The 21437-nt window shown below is 39.4% G+C and overlaps 1 protein-coding gene and 1 long non-coding RNA gene across 2 annotated transcripts; one reads left to right on the top strand and one right to left on the bottom strand.

The window, feature by feature from the left end:
- Positions 1-239: 239 nt before the first annotated feature.
- On the bottom strand, positions 240-19837 carry dkk2 (dickkopf WNT signaling pathway inhibitor 2). The gene is made up of 4 exons (XM_086081926.1): positions 19418-19837; positions 5990-6143; positions 5646-5780; positions 240-2233 (listed from the first exon to the last, which is right to left on the bottom strand). Exons 1-4 carry the CDS (start codon positions 19769-19771, stop codon positions 1983-1985), a joined length of 894 nt encoding a protein of 297 aa, XP_085938052.1. The 5' UTR covers positions 19772-19837; the 3' UTR covers positions 240-1982.
- On the top strand, positions 1991-12426 carry LOC147169387 (uncharacterized). The gene is made up of 3 exons (XR_015095740.1): positions 1991-2256; positions 11729-11803; positions 11971-12426. It is a non-coding gene; the product is annotated as an uncharacterized LOC147169387 (long non-coding RNA).
- Positions 19838-21437: the final 1600 nt, after the last annotated feature.

Genomic DNA, 21437 nt, shown 5'->3' with positions numbered 1-21437 from the left:
TCAGCTCTTCTTCTGATTCTGTTCAGCAGTCATGATCAGATCCTTTGTCCATCTTTTAGCTGTTCAGTGAGTAACGTTTAACATTCTTAACTGTCATGCATAGAAAATATGTTAGAGAGGAAATCAACCCCCCAAAATTATTTGACAGTATGTTCTACGCACTGGTCTGAACAAGGTATTCTGATTAATATTGCGTGTGATCGTCATGTACAGTGTAGTGCAAAGTCAAACTCAATCTGTTAATACAAAATACATTCTTTAATTTGTTCATCGCTGTAAATATGCAAAACAAATCAATAGGAATTATTCACACACAAAAAAAAAATTGTTGGATATAAATCTTAACATCATATACATACCTTTTACACAATGTTTGTATTTGTGTTGCAGTAACTTTCCTTGCGATGCATATTCCGTCTAAAATCTCTACTACTTGTATGGCTAACATTTGGTCCCTTCTCTCTTCTCACCTAGATTATCTATATCATTTAGGTTTTAAATCTCATTATATGTACATGATATACACTGTTTCTTAAATATGTCGTCGTCGTCGTCGCCTCCATTCTATTTACAATATAAAAGCGTATCTATATTTTGAAAGGGTTGCAACTGAAGTAGTGGAAGAGGAGACTACAGGCTACTGCTTTCAAAAAAATTGACGGCTAGCTGGCTAGCCGCCGGTCTGATCTATCTTCTGGCATATTTTGACCCAGCTAACTTTTGAAAACATTTCCCGTCGTATCCTTCAATAAACGGAAAAAGCAGAACTAGAGAAGTAAACGCAACGGTCCCATGACATTTACAATTAAGCCGAACAATGGACGGAATACTCGTGGCTAATAGATGACTTGTCTGTCGTTGGTGATGTCTCACATTTGTAACTGTGTACTTCTTTTAATACATCTGAGAGAAGACTGGGGGGTGGCAAGGAAATGGGAGCGATGTAGCAAAGGTGAGACTGTGGCGTAAAATACGAAAGTGTCCAGAGCTAAGGCACGACAATAGTGTAAGCTAACATTAGCATGTGTCGTTTGAGCATGCGGGTGGCATTAGGAATGAAGCGGTTATACAGATAACCCGTGAAAACATTTAAAATGGTTAGTATTAACTGTGTGTAAAACCCACATCACAAAAAAAAAAACATCCTTCTTAGCAGCTGTCTCTAAATTGGCCATAAGTGCGACGGGGCACTGTGAACGCGAGTATGAAAAGTTGTTTGTATGTGCTCTAGCTGCTAATTGTTGCTAATGCTAGTATATAGTGTTTTTATGTCTGTAAATGATCAATAGTACCTACTTTGCATAGCTTTTTCTTTTCTTATTGTTACGCTCGCATTTAGAAAAGTTAATTTAAAAGGTGTGTTTAAAATAAGTAAATTATTATAACTACCATATTTAGCACTGGCATTACTCTTTAAAGTTTTTTTTGTCCTTATTTTTTATATACACTATCATAGCCAACATAGCTATTACTGTTTACATTTTTAAATGATCGTTATGATCCAATTATGTTTTTTTTTTTTTTTTTTCAACTAGCGTTATTGTCATATTTGTGCTGGTGGAGAAAAGACAAAAAAGAAAAGATAGGCCATTAAAACGGTGATAGGACATTTTCATACCTTGCCTACATGACATCATTGCTATTCTGTTCTGCTAAAAGCCCAATATTTTCTAAAAAGCTTGCAGTAGCTAACTCTGAGCGACTGACTTGTAGACTTGTACACATTTGTCATCATGGAAAAGCTCTCGCACGGTAATAACAGAAGGACTTTTGAGAAAATGGACTTTGCAGCATGTTAAAGAATGCACTGGGCAGTCATATTAACAATAATAATGCGGCTTCTGCGTTAACGTCTCCGCCTGGAGTCCCTCCATCCCTGAATGTCATCAACGTGGAGTAACACCCACGCAGTCGAGTCTTTTTACTCCATCGCTATACGGGGAAAAAAAAAAAAAAAGTTTGCTGGGCTGGCTCCTCCGCCTTCAGATCTTCTGGCACATGTGCAGTCTGGCCTTGGACGACGAGGTGGCATCTTTCCACACCTTGCACGAGAGGCCCTTGGCGCAGTCGCAGCGTTGGAAGATCTCCAGGCTGTGCGAGCCTTTCTTCCTCTGCTTGCTGCAAACCTCGGCCAGTCGCAGCACCGGCTTACAGATTTTGGTCCAGAAGTGGCGGGCGCAGCAGTAGCCCTCAGAGCAGTCGGACGTGCGCAGGCACGGGTCGCCCTCGTGACCTTGGAAGAAAATATGAGACTGCGTGAGTGGTTTTCTTTGTATACCTGCGTTAAGTCTTGGAAAAAAGTGCGTTATGGTGACTTTTAATTTATTAGGGGATTTTTCATCCCCTATTTATAAAATATTTCAGTTATCAGTTATGTCATCAGTGTGAATGCTATTATGCTAAGTAGAAGTCCAAATTAGCGTTTTGCGCCTCATTAAAACACGCTGAACAGCAAAACTGAGAGGCGGAGAGTCAGACGGTTAAATGCGTGCTAAAGTGGAGCAACTCGCTCATGTCACCTGTGCCAGTCGGAAATCGAGGCAAGCTCGATGCTACGTACGCCACACTAGCTAGTTAGCAACACGTTTCGGCCGGCTACGAGTGCAGCTAAACATGTCGTCACTCCTACGTCGGTAATCATAGCCTGCGTGGCGGTGAATAAGCTACACATCTGACAAGAATTGTTCTGATGAATGACGAGGAAAGACAGAGAAGCCATGCTAACTGCTAACGCTAACCTAAGATTGAAATGATGGGTGTTTGAGGACACTTCAAAGAAGCATGGCTGAAACTACATGAAAACTGAGCGAGGCCGTCTTTGAACAGCAAAATAGCAGGCAAACGAATAAAAGTGTGGACGAGAGAAAATCATACTCGCTAAACAGAACCGGAAACGGGAAATGAATTATGGTATGCTATGTCGTACGTCAACCGGGAGGCGAAGTCATTTAAAGTATACATTATTCATAATATCAATATAGTAATGTTATTTGTTTCTTTCACAATAAAGTCCTTAGTTTTGATTTTGACTTGTGAGGTCTGCACATTAAATGTTCTCAAAATTACACTGCGATAGATCTTATCTTGAAAAAAAAAATGGGAGAAAAACTTTGCTTAAAGACATTCAGAAATACTAAGTTAAACTAAAATGTAGATTTGTTTTTAAAATGGCCCCACTGGCAATGTTTCTAGAATGCACAATGTGAATGTCAGAAATAAAAACTATTGATTTTACTGTATACAAAACGACACATATATATATATATACATTAAAATAAGTATTTTCACATGTTTAGTTTCCTTTTTAGAAGGTAAAATAACATAGCCAGTCTAAATAAAACCTTCCGCTTTTTACGGCTGTTTATTTTCTCTGAAATGTTGATGTTACGTCTCGTGTTGGCATTTGGGTGTCGGAATGCCTTGACAACATTTTCTTAGAAATGCTACTTCCAGTACATGTGATCGAGCAATTCACACAAGGGTTATTGTCAAGCATTCTGATCCATATAACTGTCAACAGTTGCGCGATTGATCACGAGACGGTTTATTGTTTAGTATACTGCTAAGTTTGACAACAGCTGCTACTGTTTCTTGCACAAATCCAAGTGGAAATTTGACAATAATGTTCTCTGAGCTGAGTTTGGGTTTTATGTTCTTGTTGTACTCTAGGACTAAGTTAGTCGTTTTCTAACTTTTTCAGGACCGTCAAGGCACAAGTATGTGTCTGAGCTGGAAGTACAGTACATTGCTGTACTTTATAAATACATCAGGCCAAATCAGGTTTGGCTGCGCTGTACACTGTGGCACATTTTTAGGGCTACTAAGTCTAGTTGTCAACTTTATAAAATGACCTTGGAATCCTGACAGAGTACATTAGTATACAGTTGATAGCACCTTGAGGGATTCGTTCGACTCCTACTGCACATCTGTTTCTAACAATGTAAGGTAGAAGTTATACAATAATTCTAAAAAACTAGTCAGGATTCTGTAAAAGGTAAAAAAAAAAAAAAAGCATACTACTAGCACCAACAACTCATGTCATTTATTTGCAGACAGACGCATTGATTCATGTTTATAATGTGGTGACATGAACACTAAGTAGAGGCTGAGCTGGACAAGTGTTGTTTTTTTTTTCCCCGCTGTTTTGCTAAACTCTAATTCTGTGGCGTCGCACTGTTTTTTTCTGTCTAGGTGGACGTTTTAATGACCTCCACTATCGGTGCGCAAACAGCAAGGAGGGGGGTAACTGTGGTTTCGAGTATGCAACCTGTACTTTGGTTTTAAATATGAGGAGCGAGGCAGTTGTCAACATAGTTTGGGGCTCTGGTTGGCAGCAGGAGGTACCATGAGCCATAGTACATATATATATATATATATATATATATATATATATATATATATATATATATATATATATATATATATATATATATATATATATATATATATATATATATATATATATTAGGGGTGTTAGAAGAAATCGATACAGCAATATATCGCGATATTACAGCACACAATTCTCGAATCGATTAAATATGCAGCCGAATCGATTTTTAAAAATCTATTTTTTTTATGGAAATATTCAACAAAACGTCTTAGGGTTAAGATTCACACATTAAGCATGGAAGAATGTTATATTAATGGAACATTGAGCCTTTATATTTTATTTCAGTGCTGTTTAAACATGAAACAGACTGCAACCTGTTTGTTAAATGCACTCAGTTATAAGCCTGAATTTTCAGATAAATAAATTTCATACAAATCTTACAGTGCTTATGTACAAGTTTACTGATTTGTATTTTCTAAATTAGTTTTTAAAAAATCGCAATAATCAATTTATAGATTCGTATCGGGATTAATCTAATCGAATCGGGACCTATGAATCGTGATACGAATCAAATCGCCAGGTACTAGGCAATTCACACCCTTAATATATATATATATATTGTTTCCTTTTGTATACAGTAAAATCAATCGGGGGTTTTTTCTGACATTCACATTGCAGTGAGGCCATTTTAAAAACATATCTACATTTAGTCTTTAGTCTCTCTGTCGCATTCTACATTGTGACCAAATGGCTAAATTAGCAACACACACTGCTCCTCTCTGTTGTTGGCATTAAAGAAGAAGTCAACCTTAAACATTTGTTGTCAAATTGTTAAATGTGACCTCACTAGTCTAAACATGACATTCCAATTAACATTACATTTGTGGAATATGAGTTATGCAGCAAAATCCAGCCGTTTTTTATCCATCTCAGGTGGCGGCCATTTTGCCACGAGCCGTCGATTGAAAATGACATCACAGTTGCTCGGGCTCAGGCAGTGACCAATCACAGCTCACCTGTTTTCTGAAGCTGGGCTGTGATTGTTTGTTACCTGAGACCCGAGCAACTGTGATGTCATTTTCACGCGACAGCAAGTGGCAAAATGGCCGCCTTCTGATATTGATAAAATTGCTGGATTTTGCTGCTTAACTCCTTTTTCATTAACGTAATATTAACCACAATACCGTATTTAGAATAGAATATATTATTGTCAAGAATTTGGGGGGTGATGAGGCGGTCCTTAGAAAAAACGTCAACCTTAAAAGTAGTCCCCAGACCCCAAAAACTTTGAGAAAGTTCCAGGATGTCATCCCACCTTTGAGAGAATGCTTGGCTTGCGTTTTCCCCATGCTCTTCCTCCAGCTGTGATCTTTGGCGGAGAGCTTGTTGTGTTGGTCCAAGGCGGAGATGTGAGGCGAGATCACGCTCTCGGAGATCGCCATGCAAATATCTGAAAAAGTTGCCAAGATGAGCGATTAGCTGATCATTCGACTAGAATACGGTTCACCTACCGCAACCTCGTTATATTTCCGTCATTAGTGTAAAATATCATTTCTATTTAAAAAGCATTCATCCGATAAATAATTGTTTGCTCTATGCCACAGACCTGATATTTGCTTTAAAGGCATATAGCAGTACTTTTGTTGTTTTGGGACGTACAGTTATGGCAGCGGTTGCCGGGGCAACACATGGCGTCCCGGTGGCAGCGCTTCTTTCTCCTGCGGCAGGCCAGGCAGCGCGACGGCGTCTGGTGGGGGCTGTGGCAGTAACTTCCCACGCTGCACTCTTTGTCATTGCTGCACGGATACACCTGCTGAGGAAGCACAACAATTCACTTCAAATCATTTGCGCAGAAAGCGGATGAAATAGAAATAGTTGGAAGGGATTGACATTGACAAAATAATTTTTTTTGGGGGGGGGGTTGGGTGACGTTTTCCTGAAAGATCATATGATTCCCCCAAGTAATAACTATGTTGCTATTGTGAAATTCCTATTTAAAAAATAATAATAATAAAATACTGTACTACTTTATTTTCACAAGAACACAATTTTTTTTATTCAAAAATTTTTGACTTTTCTTTTTCCCCTAAACACTACTTCATTCTTGTAGTTTTTCCCCCCCTAAAAAATATTATTTTCATCATATTGTGAGTTAGTGGTTGTAATTTGTTCCTTATAATTAGACTTTACGCTGGCTGGATCAGGAGCGGATGATATTTTCCTTCTTTTTTTCCCATTTCAATAATTTATTTCATTCATTAGTAAAAAATTTAAATAAAAATTGGGGGGAAAAAGACAATATAAAACAATATTCTTCATCGTTGAATGAAAAGGAGCAGAAAGAAGAAAAGTCTGCCCCGTTTCTTCTACAAGGTGAAGTAATAAATAAATAAAACATAAACAACAAAATACTAAACAAAATAAAATTAAGACAGCTCGTCTCAGTCACATCTCGGTTTATAATTTCTGACATTCCTAACAACAAAAGTGACAATGGCATTATGTTCAAACTTAATCTCGTTCACATTTCTTTATTAAGATTGATTTAATCATTCTTTTAAATGTAATTTTTGAATTGGATTCTTTGATTTCTTCATTAAGATTGTTCCATAAGATGATTCCTTTTACTGAAACACAACGCTCCATCAGTCTGGTCCTAAATTTATATAATAATAATAATAATAATATTCCATGGAAATTTAGCATTTTTTTGCAAAATTGATGATCGGCTGTAATGTCCTAATTTGCCCGATCGATCAATGACGTCATTGAACGTAGCCACGAAATAAGACATCACAGGTTATGTTCAATGTTTATCCCTTAACCAACCCATTGTTTGTGTGTCTGAACCTGCGACTCCTCTTTAGAAAACAACACTGTTGTCCATCCAGTCGTTTTGTGTCTCTTCAGGACACCGTCCAGTAGTAAACCCACTTCACGTCTGGACTCTTGTAAGCGCAGACTTACTTTTTTCTCACCGTCCTTGTTGTTATTTTTATGCGCGCCAGACAATTGGAGCAATTAGATTTCCAAAAGCAAACTCTCTCTCTCCAAGCATTTGGCGACTTAATGAGCCCTGCAGACGTACCTCGGGGGTAATTACCCCACTAATCATACTCCTTTAGAGTCCATTCCAGTCTTGTTTGCGTAGTTTGTTCTAAGCTGGCTTTGTTTTTACAGCCATATTTCTCTTGTCGTGCCAACGTGATTGTCGGTGTGTTGTTTTTGTCTGCTTGTCTGTTGTTATTGAGAAGAAGAATGTTTTGCGTAAAAAGTTGACTTGGGGTTCAGAAGGACTGATTTGAGAAATCAACCACTTGTTGTAAAATGTCCCCCATATTGTCTACTTATTAGTATTATTTACTAATTCTCTAATCATAAAATGAACATACTGTTTATAAAGCAAAAACATAAATACAATGTTTCCCCACTATATAGTGGTACGTCATGTTTTCTTTTGAAACCGTCATTTCAGCGTTTTTGACAGTACACTAACTGTAATGCCCTTTACATGCGGGAAAGGAGAGCCACGCTGGCCGATGCACTTTTCGGCCATTTATTGAACACGATGAGGATACTCACGCGGGAGCTGCTTTCAGTCACAGCTCACGCCAAGACACTCACACAGAAATGCCATTGATGGGCTAACGTAGATTAGCATACAGTAGCTCTCTGCCTCCTCTTAATTTTTTTGCGTCTGCATCCAGTAGAGCTGAGTGCTGCCCAACATGTCGTGGCACGTGATACTACACTAAACTGAAGGCGAGCAACTGTAAATTCAGACACACCGGTTTAGTTTAAAATCCCGTATTTAAAAAAAAAAAAAAAGAATACTTAAAAATCTGCTGAGAAAGAATAGCAGCGGTAACACTGTACCTAAATTAAGGAGGAGCTCTGAGTTTGAGGCTTTCATTGGACGTGGCATCTTGGTGTAATTCCTCACACGTGTAAGCGCTGTTGCCGCGGGACTCGGGGGCGAGGCAGAGCAGTTGGACAGGAAGCGTGTCACAAATCAATTTCGGAGAAGTGAATTACTGCGCCGAAAACGTGCCCGTCTCCGGATCAGGTTGGTCAAGCGCGTTTCCGCAGCTGCAACATCTTTATATACAGAGCCCATACATGTACAATACGTTGTTATTGTACTTTTCTTTTTTAGGTACCTGTAAGTATTCCTTTTTCTGACGTATTTTTACTTTTACTCCCTACATTTGAAAACAAATGTGAACTTTGCCCTACTTACTTTGTCAAAATAGACTTTTTTTCAACCTATGCGGATGACTTTACAATGTAAAATCCATCCATCCGTTGTAATGATTTACTCCAGTCTGACTCGCTAATGCTAACTAGCGCGCTACTCGCGGCACTTTTGTCACTCAAAAGAACAGCTCCACGCTGAAAAAAACCAAACAACTTTTATTGGAATAACTTGATCGTGACTTTTTCGTTCTACTCTCTAATGTGGCTACAACTTAACAGTGTATCAGACCGCGTGGAACCACATTGCCCCTGAGTGGCCAAATCGGGTACAACATAAACAGCGCTCCCAATAAAGGCGCACACAAACAAAGCAAAGACAGTATAAAATAATTTAAATAAAATAGATTTTGGGCCATTTAAAATCGAATGAGAATCGATTTTTTGGGTACACCCCTAGTAATGAATATATATATTTTTTAATTACCATTATAATTTTTCTTATTCAGGTTAACATTAACAAAGCCATTGTTTTGATAGCATGAAAGTCATGTTGACTTTTGCTAGCACTTGGTTTAAAAAAAAAAAAGTAACATCGGTGCAGCCGCAGATATGAGTTTATTATTATAATTTTTTTAGATCCCTCGATATTAAAACAACATGTTTGGCCCACACGTTGGCCAATGCAAATTGCGGTCACTTTTAAGATGAATAAACAAATGGAGGAATTTCCAACGGGTGGTCAACACAACGCCACGTTTCAATCAATCTCTCGCTATTCAGATTTCAACAAACTGGAAGTCGTTAGAAGTCGAGTCAAAAAATGTTCTTTACAATATTATGTTCTATGTGGCCCCACTAGTCTAAACATTTTTCTGATTAATATTGTGTCTTTGGCATATGAATTACGCAGCTAAATCCACCCTTTTGTATCCATCTCAGGAGGTGGGTAATAAATTGGGCCTGAAAATATGATAAAAAATTCGGTTCAGTATCATTATTACATACTGTATTGCAAGAGCTAATTAACCGATGGTCAATATCATGCATGTTTACCACTCTAGTTCATTTATTCATATTCTTTTCATCTATTTAATTGCCTTTGCATGTCGTTCTGGCACAAACAAACGTCCATATGTACGTATGTCATGAAACTATTATTTAACATCGCCTCCTATTGTCTTTCAGTTTTGTGTCATTTTTGTGGGAAAACAAAGGACGGTTAGACTGTTGGATGTCTTCACCACTCCAGAAAATGACATGATAATGCTAACAAGACAAAACATTGTGAAGCAACCACATTCTTCCAGGGTATGTGATTTAGTGTAAGTGAAAGCAAAGCCAGACCCAACCACATGACCTAAAACTAATTAGAGAACAATAACTGCCACATGATAACAAATGAGATTTGTCCTTCACATCATACCGGGGTGTTTACAAAATACCTTTTTGAATTGAAAACACATTCTAAAAGCACAAATTGTGAGCTAACGTTACATGCGGTATACCCTGCCGTGACACTTATATATATTTTATATATATAAGTGTATATAATATATATATTGTTAATACATTTTCTTGAAAACTTTTTGAGTGCTGGCCAATTTACTTGGGTGGCCCGCCCAAGTATTAACACGGTGTGGGAAACACTGGAGTGGATCTTTTCACTAACATTTCCACTGCACTCATGACACGTTCACAACAACCGCTCAACAGCATCACACATGAAAACACACGTAACCCAGTTCATTGCAATATCTTATACGTTACATATTGTATGTTAATCTGCAATCAGCCGTTGATACATTTTATACTAAGGTTAAAAGTTTTCCACATAACACCATGGCGCAAATGGACTGCTAGCTAGCTCCAGGCTAAAGCTAATTGTGCTAACATCTATGCATGAGCTTATGTGTGTTAGCTACTGTTTTGTTGTGAACATGCAGGGGTTTTTGGCTGGCGAGGAGGAGGGAAATGTAGCAGACCTGTTGCACACGCACACACAAAACAAATGGTATAGGTTCCTTATATTTTTAGCCATTGCTCAAGTGACAGATCAAAAATCTCAAATATAAAGTGGGTGCTACCATGCTAGTCATGTGGTTCATCTATTGTATTGTTGTTTTGCTTGTTTGAAGGTTGAGGCCATTCTATTTCCTCAACATTGTACTATTTTTGAAAAGTCATTTGTTATGAATTCTTATTAAATAAATGTGAATTATCACTATTAATTTTGAAAAACATAAGTGACTCTATGTTTCTTGTTTTCTTTTAGTTTTCGTAGATTAAAACCGTCACAGAGTGTATCTTCGACCAAAAGTCGTTTCTCAATTTGCGTTCCTGTCTGATCGTACGTCCTTGTGATTGTGCGAAATGTCGAGGCCGAAGTACTGTTCCAATTGGAAGTACGAATAAATCAAGAACAACGGAATACGCAGATGTTGTTCTTGTCAGCTCGCTTAAACCAAGGATTTCGAAGACTTAGCCATAAAAATATCCCAAAATGCATTTCGTGCTGCTATCAGAGAAATATGTCAGCGTCGGGGGAGGGGCAAGTACACTGCATTCCAATTTACAAAGTCACCTGCATTCTTAGGAAGAATGTTGTTACTGACTTTCTCAGGAAGACCATACTTGGCGAGTTCACATGACCGTATATTCTGCGTTCTTCATATTGAGAAGTGGCCTAAGACTAAACTTAAAATGGCTGCCAAAAACAGCAGTGTGTTGAAAACGTTTCACTGGGAAAATCCTAGGTGTTGGTTTGGTTTGACTGATTGTTGAGCTTTTAGCTTTTTGTTGGTACCAGAAATGATGTGGTTCTCTTGTTTTGCGCATGGCAGCAGAAGCTGGTTGATTTTTGGACTGTTGTCAAGCAGATTCCACCACACGCTCTCAATAAACACATTAAGTTTGAAGAAATTCACATCAATTCCAACTGGGAAGTGATCTTAGTTCTTCTGGTTCTTGAATCATAAATCTGAAAATTGATCATTTTCACATTTGCAATGCTTAATGGAATCGAGCTGAAAACAAAACTGTGCGACTTCCAATTGGTTTCATGCTCCAGAGTCGCAAATGGCCACGGTGGTTACAAAAAATGTTCTGCTGGAGTTCTTTTTGACACCAATATGAAGACAAATGGACGGTTACCAGCTGCTTACAATACTTCATACCGCTACGTACGTTTTATCTGTCTCACAGGCTCGCATCCACGTCGTAGGTGTGGAAGAAAAATGGGCCTCACCTCTTCCATCACAGCCAAGTCTTTGAAATGTGGTGAGTCAAGCCTCCCCACCTCTCCATCTTTCCATCTGATTACCTCACCTTATCTGGCGGTATTTTAAAACGCCTCATTCGCTACTTCTGAGGGACGTGTGGCTTTAATTCGGGATGCGTCTCATCTCTTGTTGTCGCTCCCTTATTTTTTGCCCCGCACATAAAAGAGTAAGCCTTAGATCCCGCGCAGGAAGTGGCCCCCGACAGCTATTTTACTCCGCGGCTACTCTCGGCATGCCGGCCGAGGCGATAAGGACGGAGACAGACGCAAGCGCCATGAGGGAAGCGACACCCAACACACCCCCCCCCCTCCGCCAAACCCACTTCCATTCATGCTGCGGGGTCAACAATCTCTAAAAAGCAGTGTTGTGGAACCCGTATTTACAAGCAAAACACTGTTGCGCTGTACAGCTCATGTCAGTGGAACTTTGTGTAAAGAAAAAAAAAAGAAGGAATTAGGACACTGATGCCAACTTGTAACTTTAGTTGTTTAGACTATCCTCACAACTATTTTTTTTCCCAAATGCAACAAATGTAACTACTTTTTGAAATGTGACTGGAATCTTTTAGCAACTTTTCTCTATAAACAACAAATTTTGAAAAATTCACATTAAGTCACTGAGAACTCGAGGCGGCTAATCCCTTTGTCGTAATTTTGCAGGAGGGTGATTTTTTTTGTTCAGAAGTTTTATGGCTGCAATAAAATCTGGGTGATTTATATAGCAATAGTTACTTCTTCTGTGTACTTGTTTTTACAGATATTGTGGTTTTCCTCAGACTTGAGTTCATTCCAAACATCAATGAAATCTAGCAATAGTTCATGAAAGATGATAAACAAGATTCATTGGTACCCAAGCTAAAGCACATTACTTTCTGAGTCCTCTGCCAATCTATCAACTTCACTTTCTGGGATATTATTGCGGGGGAGATGATGACTGGTTTTAATGGGTGCAGCCATTTTATAAATGGGAGTTGGCCCAGTTGTTGCACTGATGATAGTGCTGAAGGATTGAGATTGAGACCTTATCCCTATTCCAGTGATTCCCAACCACGGTGCCGCAAGAATTTATCCATTTACCAATGACTACATCCGAAGCCTTACAGCATTCTGGTCTTTTGGTAAATTTGAGGGCTTAAAAAAAGAAATCATCAGGTTGGTTCTAGACTCTAGAACATTAAAGACATTGTCTGTAAGCGTAACAAGTCAAGATGTGTTGTTTCCTTCAAAAGAAGTCGGGGTCCAAAGTTCAGACCCGTTTGGACTGATAAAGTGCTCCAGAGTACTTCAGTGGCGTTCGTGCGCGGCACTTGCCATGGACAAGGACCGAATCGAGGAGAGAGAAATGAAACTCTCCGAAGTTATTCCATTTGGAGTTCTCCATCCTCAGGGCCTACCAGTTTAAGACCACGACACAGTGTCTGTGTTTTAGATTTTAAAGTATTGTTTGTTGTGTACTTTTTTTTTAATCGACTGCACCTCAAACATTGTATGCTCTACTTGTATACTGTCCCCTCATTGTAACTGTTCTTATGACAGTCTTCACCAGGATGTCCATGAGATGCTGATCGCAATGGGTTAATGTAGTTGAATGAAGGTTTTAAAGACGGTACAATAGAAAGAAACTATAATTCTCTTTTGAGATTTGTGGAAAAAGGGACTTCAGGACTCAGAGCAGAGAAAAGTAAGACCTGAATCTTATCCAGGACAGACCAAAGCAACAAAAAGAAGAAATAGATCTGAAGTCTCCAAACTTAGATGAGCTCCCTTGGCAAGAGGAACGAGAATATTACAAATGAGTGACATAAGCAAGGGCCATTTATTTGGCCTATAGAAGAATGTATGTACCGCACATTCTAACAGCAAACGTGACATAAACAGGAACCGCAACAAATGACACGTGACGTGAGCCAGAATAGGAATCCTACTTGATTAAAAGGAAAAGATAAAAAGTGATCCCTGTGTCTGTGCACTTGAAGGTTTATACCAGTGGATGACAAAATAATTGCTTGCAGAGGCCTTGCAGAGTCAAATAAAAAAAGAACCTCGTCGAGTAAACAAACAGAAAACAAAAGACAGCAGATATCAAATAAACCGAGGATGAATCAGTCCGACAAAAAACCCCGGCCTTCAAATGCCAACGTTGGCGTCCTTTAACAGTCCAAACATGTCTGTGAACTTTGGACCCCGACTTCTTTGGGGAGGAAACAAGACATCTTGACTTGTTAAGCTTACAGACAATGTCTTTAAACCACGGCAGGTCTCCTCTGTCATTAACAGGTCCAATTACGGCAAATGAGGTCGCCGCAGGAGGCCCCCTAATAGGTCGGGGCTAGGGGGGCCCTGCCGGCACCCGAGGGAGCAGCAGACTGGAAAGGCCACCGGACGGGAGGCCGACTGCGGCGCTAACAAGCCGCCACACCTCCGCCCGACTTTCTCAGCTCATTAAGGTCGCTTCACAGGCAGGTCTGGGGAAGAAGTGTGGTGGGGGCGGCGGGGGGTGTGGGGGGGGGGGGGGGGGGGGTTGGGGGGGGGGGGGTTGGGGGGCTTTTAAAAGCGGAGCCCATCGCAGATCGCGTAGAAAGCGACTGGTTGAGTCTCACGCCGTGACTAAGTGCCACCCACCAGTCAAATATGGATTTCATTTGAGCGGTCGATTTAATCATCAAAGGCAAAATAGTCCGAGCCGACCCAACATAAGACTTCATCAAACTTTTTTTTTTTTCTTTCTGAAAAGCAATTCCTTCAATATGTGTTTTTCTAAATATCAAAGACAATTTTGACCATCATGCTCATTTTAGTAAACATCGAAGGCAATAGAAAACCTAATTTTAGTCAATTCATTTATATGTTAAGAACCATAAAGGAAATGTAGTAAACTAACAGAGTATGTATGTTTGTAAACCTCAAATACAGTAAAAGTGCCAAACATGGACATTTTTTGTAAACACTGAAGATGATTTAGTCAAAACTAGCAAACGGTGCAATATTCATAAGCGTCAAATATACATCAAAGTCTTTAATGCCTACGGTAAATGTTTTTGTAAACACCATAATCGATTTAGCCTTCCATGAACCTAATGTGCATGATTAGTCATCATCAAAGACAAATTTGATTCTTCAATGTGTTCATTTTCATGAATATTGACGACGATTCGTTTTTTTTTTCTAGTCTTAAATCAACCAAGATTGTGATTTTGCACGCATTTAAGACAATTTACCATCAATGAAACTCACGTTAATATTTGTAAACATCAAAGACACAATGAAGTCTTCAGTACATAATGTATGTTTTGGAAAACACTGACAACTATTTAATTGTTCGATTAACCTAAAAGACAATTTTTGGGGGAGGGAAACAACAAAAACAAAAAACAGACAGACAATTTAACCTTCAACTAATACAATGTATGTATTTTGTAAATATCAAAGACACACTGACGATTTAGTCTTTGCTGAACACGATTTGTATGTTTTAGGAATCGCCCCCACCCAAAAAATATAGCCGTGAAACTAACATACACATTTTTGTAAACATTGATAACCAAGCTAGTGTACGTTTTTGTACAATGAAGACTTAAACTAATGTCAGGTGTGTGTTGTTATAATATCAAAAGTAATTTGGAGTCTTCAATGAACCTGACCTACATCAAAGGCAATATAGTCTTTAAGACATTTGCAGCACAAATATTGCTGCTTCGCACCATCTAATAATGCTGTCCATTCTTCTTGACAGCACTTTTTTTTTATTTTTCCACATGGGGATGAATTATTATTTAGACACTCTCATGCGGGGCTGGCAGGCTATGTGAGATGATGCCAGCAATTTCACAAGTGAGAGCGTGAAAAAAAGACAAATCACTTTGAAGGTTGCCAGTTGGCTCTGAAAATGTGAGTCCGGTTTTGGAAGTGATACGGTGAGATCCGACATTCTCGATTGCCGAAAGCCTGGTTCGCATGGTAAGATTGGAAAATTTGTCGGCAGACTTCCAAAACCTGAGATGCCACATTTGATGTTAAAAAAAAAAAAATCACGGGTAAAATAATTTTGAACGTGTACAATGTGTGGTATAATTAACATACATGAACCGATTTTACTCACGAATATGTGCAGGTCAGGCAGGAAATCTTATATAGACTATAAATAGTAGTGTTGTAACATTCAAGACCAGTCTTAGTCTTGGTCATGAGCTCGAGCTTGACTGTCAAATTTGGAAGGTCTTGGTCTCTGGTCTCTGCTAACACCTGCAAAACAAATTTTGTCTTATAGAGATGAATATTTCTGGAAATAGATTTGAATTCCACCTTCCAATTGTCAGAAAAAAAAAAGAAGTTAAAGGGGAAGTCAACCCAAAAAATGTCTTTATACAATATGTTCTATGCACCCCCACTAAATACAGTATTTTGGTCAATATTGCGTTAGTGGAATATGAGTTAAACAGCAAAATCTAGCAGTTTTTTTTTATCAATATCAGTAGGAGGCCATTTTGCCACTTCCTGTTGAGTGACAATGACATCACAGTTGCTCAGGTCTCAGGTAACAACCAATCACAGCTCAGCTTCAGAAAACAGGCGAGCTGTGATTGGTCATTGCCTGAGCCTTGAGCAACTCTGATGTCATCTTAAGTCGACAAGTGCAAGTGGCAAAATGGCTGGATCCTGCCTCGTAACTCATATTCCACAAATGTAACATTAATCAGAATGTCGTGTTTAGACTAGCGAGGTCACATATAACATATTATTGTCAATAAATGTTTACGGTTGACTTCTGCTTTACGCTCTTGGTCTTGTCACGGTCTCGACTTGTCTTCGTGTTGGTCTCTTCTCGGTCTCGGCTTCTCTCTGTCTTGGTCTTGACCCCCAAAGTCTTGGTCTTGTCTTGGTCTCGGGTAGTCTGGTCTACTATGTTTGATACTGTAAGGACAAATTGTGCTTTGCGCGTTACAAAAACGTTTGTTTCATTTCGGCTAAAATCGCCTTTGATGTTTACAAAATGTGTCAGTTCCATTGCAGGCTCGAAATGGTCCTGAAAACCAGATGAGGACGGATACACGGATGGTTTCCGACGCCTTCAAGGTCTGTTAAATAAAAGGCAACAGCGCGTACGCCAGGTGAAAGGCCCTTTTTACCTCCTGATTTATTCCGCTTGTAAATGGCCTCACTCTGACTGGATGCAGAGGGCCAGTCAAAAGTTATACAGTCAAAGCCACATAATGTGGCCGAGGCCGCAACTTTACAAGTGTGGAAAACCTCCTGGCAGCCACACACACACACACACACACACACACACACACACACACACACACACACACACACACACACACACTTACTGTACTGTATGTGTCCATATAAATGCCTGCCATGAATGCCATTACAGGCATAACTTGGACATGCCTTGTTTTACTGCTAGTAGACTGGTGGTCTACACCCCCCCCCCCCCCCCCCCCACACACACACACACACACACACGCGCGTATGGCTTCCCATATTATCAAAGTGGTCGAGGTGCAAGCAGACGTTCAAATTTGAGGTCTGGCAGGCTTGGGTTTGAGGTTTTTCGCCTCTGCTTTCGCATCCTTGCTGGCCCGGGGCAGGATGTCAGCACGCTCAACACTTTGCAGGCAACCAGCCGCCATTGAGCATGTCACAAGGGCCATGTCGAAAAGGACAAACCGCAGCAAAACAAAAAAGAGCACTGATGAGAAGCTTCTCAAACCTCCAGGTACTTCTTACGAAAAAAGCCAAACTAAAAGCTCAAATCCAGGCAATTAATGATATGTTGCTCACTGAATTGAAGTCTTGTGATGTATGTCAAATATTTTTGTACTTTGACTGATAGTTTTTAGGAATAAGCGGTTCATGAAATGGACGAATGAATGATTATTTTTTGTAAACTAATTTATTACAAGAGGGCAGTACATTTTTTTTTGAAAAGTAACAAATGGGACGGGCATATGCAAGGACGACTCATTTGGCAGGTGGAGGGTCCTTCTTGGGTCCAAAATGATGGCCGTGTGATGTAAGTTGAGCATTTTTGTTGCTATCCGAGTGAATAGCTATTATTTGCTGATGAACTGTGTCTGAACATGTCATATATAGTGGAGACTTTCATTTAGAACCAAAATATTTGTAGGTGTGCTCTTTTGCCCATTTCAATGTAAGATGCTTAGCATTTTATGCTAATGTTAATATGCTAGCGCTCTGCCAGGTTCACATCAGTTGATTTATTCTATAACTTATGCATACTTTGGTCCCTAAAAGTATTGTTGATGTGAAATTTCACTTATGGGTTAAAAAAAAAAGTGTTTATTTGATGTGTTTTGCAAGGTAATGTGTAGTTTTTGCGCCATTTTTTTCTTTTTTTCTACTTTCAATAACTTACATGCACAACCTAGGTTCCCTCTTTCCGCAGTTCTATTTGTCAAATGTGTCACTTGAGCATTAAAAGACTCTCGTCCTGCTAGAGTATGGAAGAGACAGATGTAAAATGCCCCCCCCCCCCCCCCCATTGGTTAAAAAAAATCCCCTAATCCTTGCAAGGATCACTTGAATGACACACTAAGCCTAGAAAAGCGTGCCGGGGCCCACTGGTCACTTTTTTTCCTCACATTTGTGCTGCCGTTAATGATTTACTGTGGAGGTGCGCGGTGGCGTCACGTCTGAAAGGCAATTAAGAGTTTATGAGGGAGGGGGCGACGGGTCTGATCCCTGGAATAGCCAATAACCATGCACATAAGGCAGCCTTATTTTGAATGGCATACTGCTACTTTATTTAAAAGGACAGTCACATTTTTCCCCCTTTTAATATTAGTATTTATAAATATTTTATTTTTTGTTGAGATTGAATTTGTACTTTTTTTAGAGAGAAAAAGTCAGAAGAGTAATCTTATTTTCATGAGACATGAGAATTAAATCATACTTTGGGGGACATAGTTGTAATATAATAGAATACAGTTGGTTTTGTTTCAAGAAAAATACATTACATCAGGTAAAAAAAAAAAAAAAAGTGATTTATTTTTCACATATTTAGATTTAGGTTGATAGTTTTTCAAGATAAAACGTCTTTTTGTTGGATTATTATACAGTGCAAAAAAAGTCGTTATTTTTGCACGAAAAGTTCAAGTCAATTTTCTTTCAAGATAAAAAAAAAGATGTGTATTGTTGAGGGTGGAAATGCAATTTTATGAAAAGTAGTTAATGTTATTAGAAAAGTATTTATTATTTTAAGGGTGGTTGTAATAGGCCTACTAGTTACAAATTTGAGAGGTTGGGTGATTAGTATTGCATTGGTCTAAACTTCTCTATAGGGTTTAAAGAAAAATATTCTCAAAGATGCTACTCTCAAAACGGTTCAACTAAAGTAGGCTATATGCAAAATACTAGATTCAACAATTTGCACGATGCAATACAAGATTATCACCAAACGCAGGGATGCAGAGGACCACAACGGGAGATCATTCTTTCGTGCATGTTGGACACCTGCACAATCAGATCCGACACAAAATATGCTGCCTTAAAGTCATATTACAGTGACGCACACTTACTGGTGCCTTAAATTGGTGTCCCCGACCATTACTAGTATTAACACGTCCAATCAAGTTGAAGATGGGAGCTACCTGCGCAAAGATGTTGAATTTCTTGACGGTGCCTGCAGCCGAGCGGTTGAAGGCGACCGCGGGCGCTTGATCCTCCGCGGCCGCAACACCCGCAAGAAGAACCGGCCTGACGGAGTTGGGCTTGGGGCGACCCTCCGGTGCATGGCACCTGGCGGCGGTGGCGAACAGCAGCAGCAGCAGGAGCCAACATTTATTCCAAGTGCGCGCCAGCAGCAGCATCATCCTTGCGCGCAGAAAAAAAAGAAGAAAACGAAGTAGATGTGCGCCGTCGAGCTTACAGCCGATGTTGCGGTTTTTCTCCCGCGAGATCACACAACAAAACTCAAGACCACTACGAGTGTAGTTTTTCAGCATAAAGGAAGTCAATTCAAAATGACGAAGAACCTCTACGGAGTTCGAGCAGGAGTGGTCGGTCCTCTCTGCCTGACTGAGTGGTGTGGAGCTTGGTTTGTGATCGTCTTTTTTATAGCATTAATGAGCGATCTTCCTCCGCCCCTATACACACACACACACACACACACGGACACACAAAGTGATCCATCTATGTGTGTGCTGTGCTGTCTGGAGCCCCGCCGGCACCAGCAGCCCCGCTGGGAGCAAACTATTAAAAAAATAAATATATATATTTACACTGTGTATTTTAACTGAGCACTTGACCCTCTTATATTTACTACTGTGCAGGAAATGGAAAAATCAGGGTTAAGCTGCTGTAAAGTTTTTTTTTGTGTGCGTTAGGACCCTTTTATTCCTCTTAATGAATTGCACTTTAAGTGGAGTTGTGGAGGATGACCGTTGTAAAAGAAAACCAGAAATGTATAAAGCATGTGCGCTAGTTGCACTTTGGACCATCTTCTGGTTTCATCCGATGCAAGAGTTTTTATTGGACTTATAAGGAAGAGAAGAAATTGCACAGAGCAGACACACGTGCAGTACATCTGAGGAACACGGCAGCCGCTGATGCACTTGTGTAAAACACTAAGCTACCTCGTGATCATAAAAGGACAATTGTTTTCAGTAATATTGCAAAAATAAAATCAGATTGTGCAAAGTGGGGGGAAATGTAAGATGACAATACACTTATATATTTTTTCCAGCGTAATATTACAATAATAAAATCGCACTTTTTCAAGAAAAGATTGAATAATGAGATTTATTTTTATTTTTTTCATAGCCTAAGTTAGTCTACTCGTGCAAAAATGACCTTGAGCCACATGCTGCTTCACCATGTCTAGACAAAGGCATTTTCGGATCACATGGCAGCTTGGTAAATTTCCATTGCAGCTGTCTAATATTTTGACTCATCCCTGCCCCTTGTATTGAATCCCATTAGATTGTGCAGGTTTACCATATGTTAAAGGCGTATATTAAGAGATCAATTGCTATTGGCTTGCTCCATTCTTCCCTGGACAGGAAGCAAGTGTCTGGTGTGGGCGACAAAGTTGACTTAAAAAAAAAAATAGAGCATCACCTTGGAGCATCTACAGTTACATCAAACACGTCCAATACTTCCTCCCACTCCCCGGTGGAGGCGCTCCTCCATTGTGTCCCACAATGGACGTTGACACTTTGAATTGGAGCCTTTGATGGATAGCTTTTGAGGTCAGAAGGCTTTCCCGGTGTTCTGGTTTCATCCCAGCCCAGCCAGCCTTCAATAGATACCTTCAAATTGTGTGAAGACTTAAAAAAAAAAAAAAAAGAAGGCATTATTAGATGTAATCGTTTTGTGGGAACGAACACTTGGTTTGGGGATTGGCTGTTTTTTTTGGTGTGTTTTTTAATCCCTTGCAAGACAATTTACAATTGTCACTTAATTAACTTATATACAAATTCCCTGATTGTTTACAAAAAAAAACATGCATGCTTTTTTTTTTGTAGTCCAACATTTTTTATTTTTTTTTTTATCTCATGACCTCATTTGTGTATTGGCAAAATTCTATCTTCGCTCTGCTCACCATGTACACCAACACCCGCAAAAATCCACGGTGATCAAAATATGAAATGCTAAATGGAGTGTACTAAT

The sequence above is a fragment of the Leptonotus elevatus genome, chromosome 8 (genome assembly GCF_054856555.1).
Source record: "Leptonotus elevatus isolate MCC_2025b chromosome 8, RoL_Lele_1.0, whole genome shotgun sequence".
In the NCBI taxonomy this organism is placed as follows: domain Eukaryota; kingdom Metazoa; phylum Chordata; class Actinopteri; order Syngnathiformes; family Syngnathidae; genus Leptonotus; species Leptonotus elevatus.
The sequence above is the reverse complement of the archived record's forward strand: the minus strand, read 5'-3'. Positions and strand labels throughout refer to the sequence as shown.

Coding starts and splice junctions, on each gene's coding strand:
- dkk2 (XM_086081926.1), bottom strand. CDS start 19,771: ATGCTGAAAAACTACACTCGTAGTGGTCTTGAGTTTTGTTGTGTGATC. Junction 6,144..19,417: donor AATTCAACATCTTTGCGCAG/GTAGCTCCCATC, acceptor GTGCTTCCTCAG/CAGGTGTATCCGTGCAGCAA. Junction 5,781..5,989: donor CGGCAACCGCTGCCATAACT/GTACGTCCCAAA, acceptor CAACTTTTTCAG/ATATTTGCATGGCGATCTCC.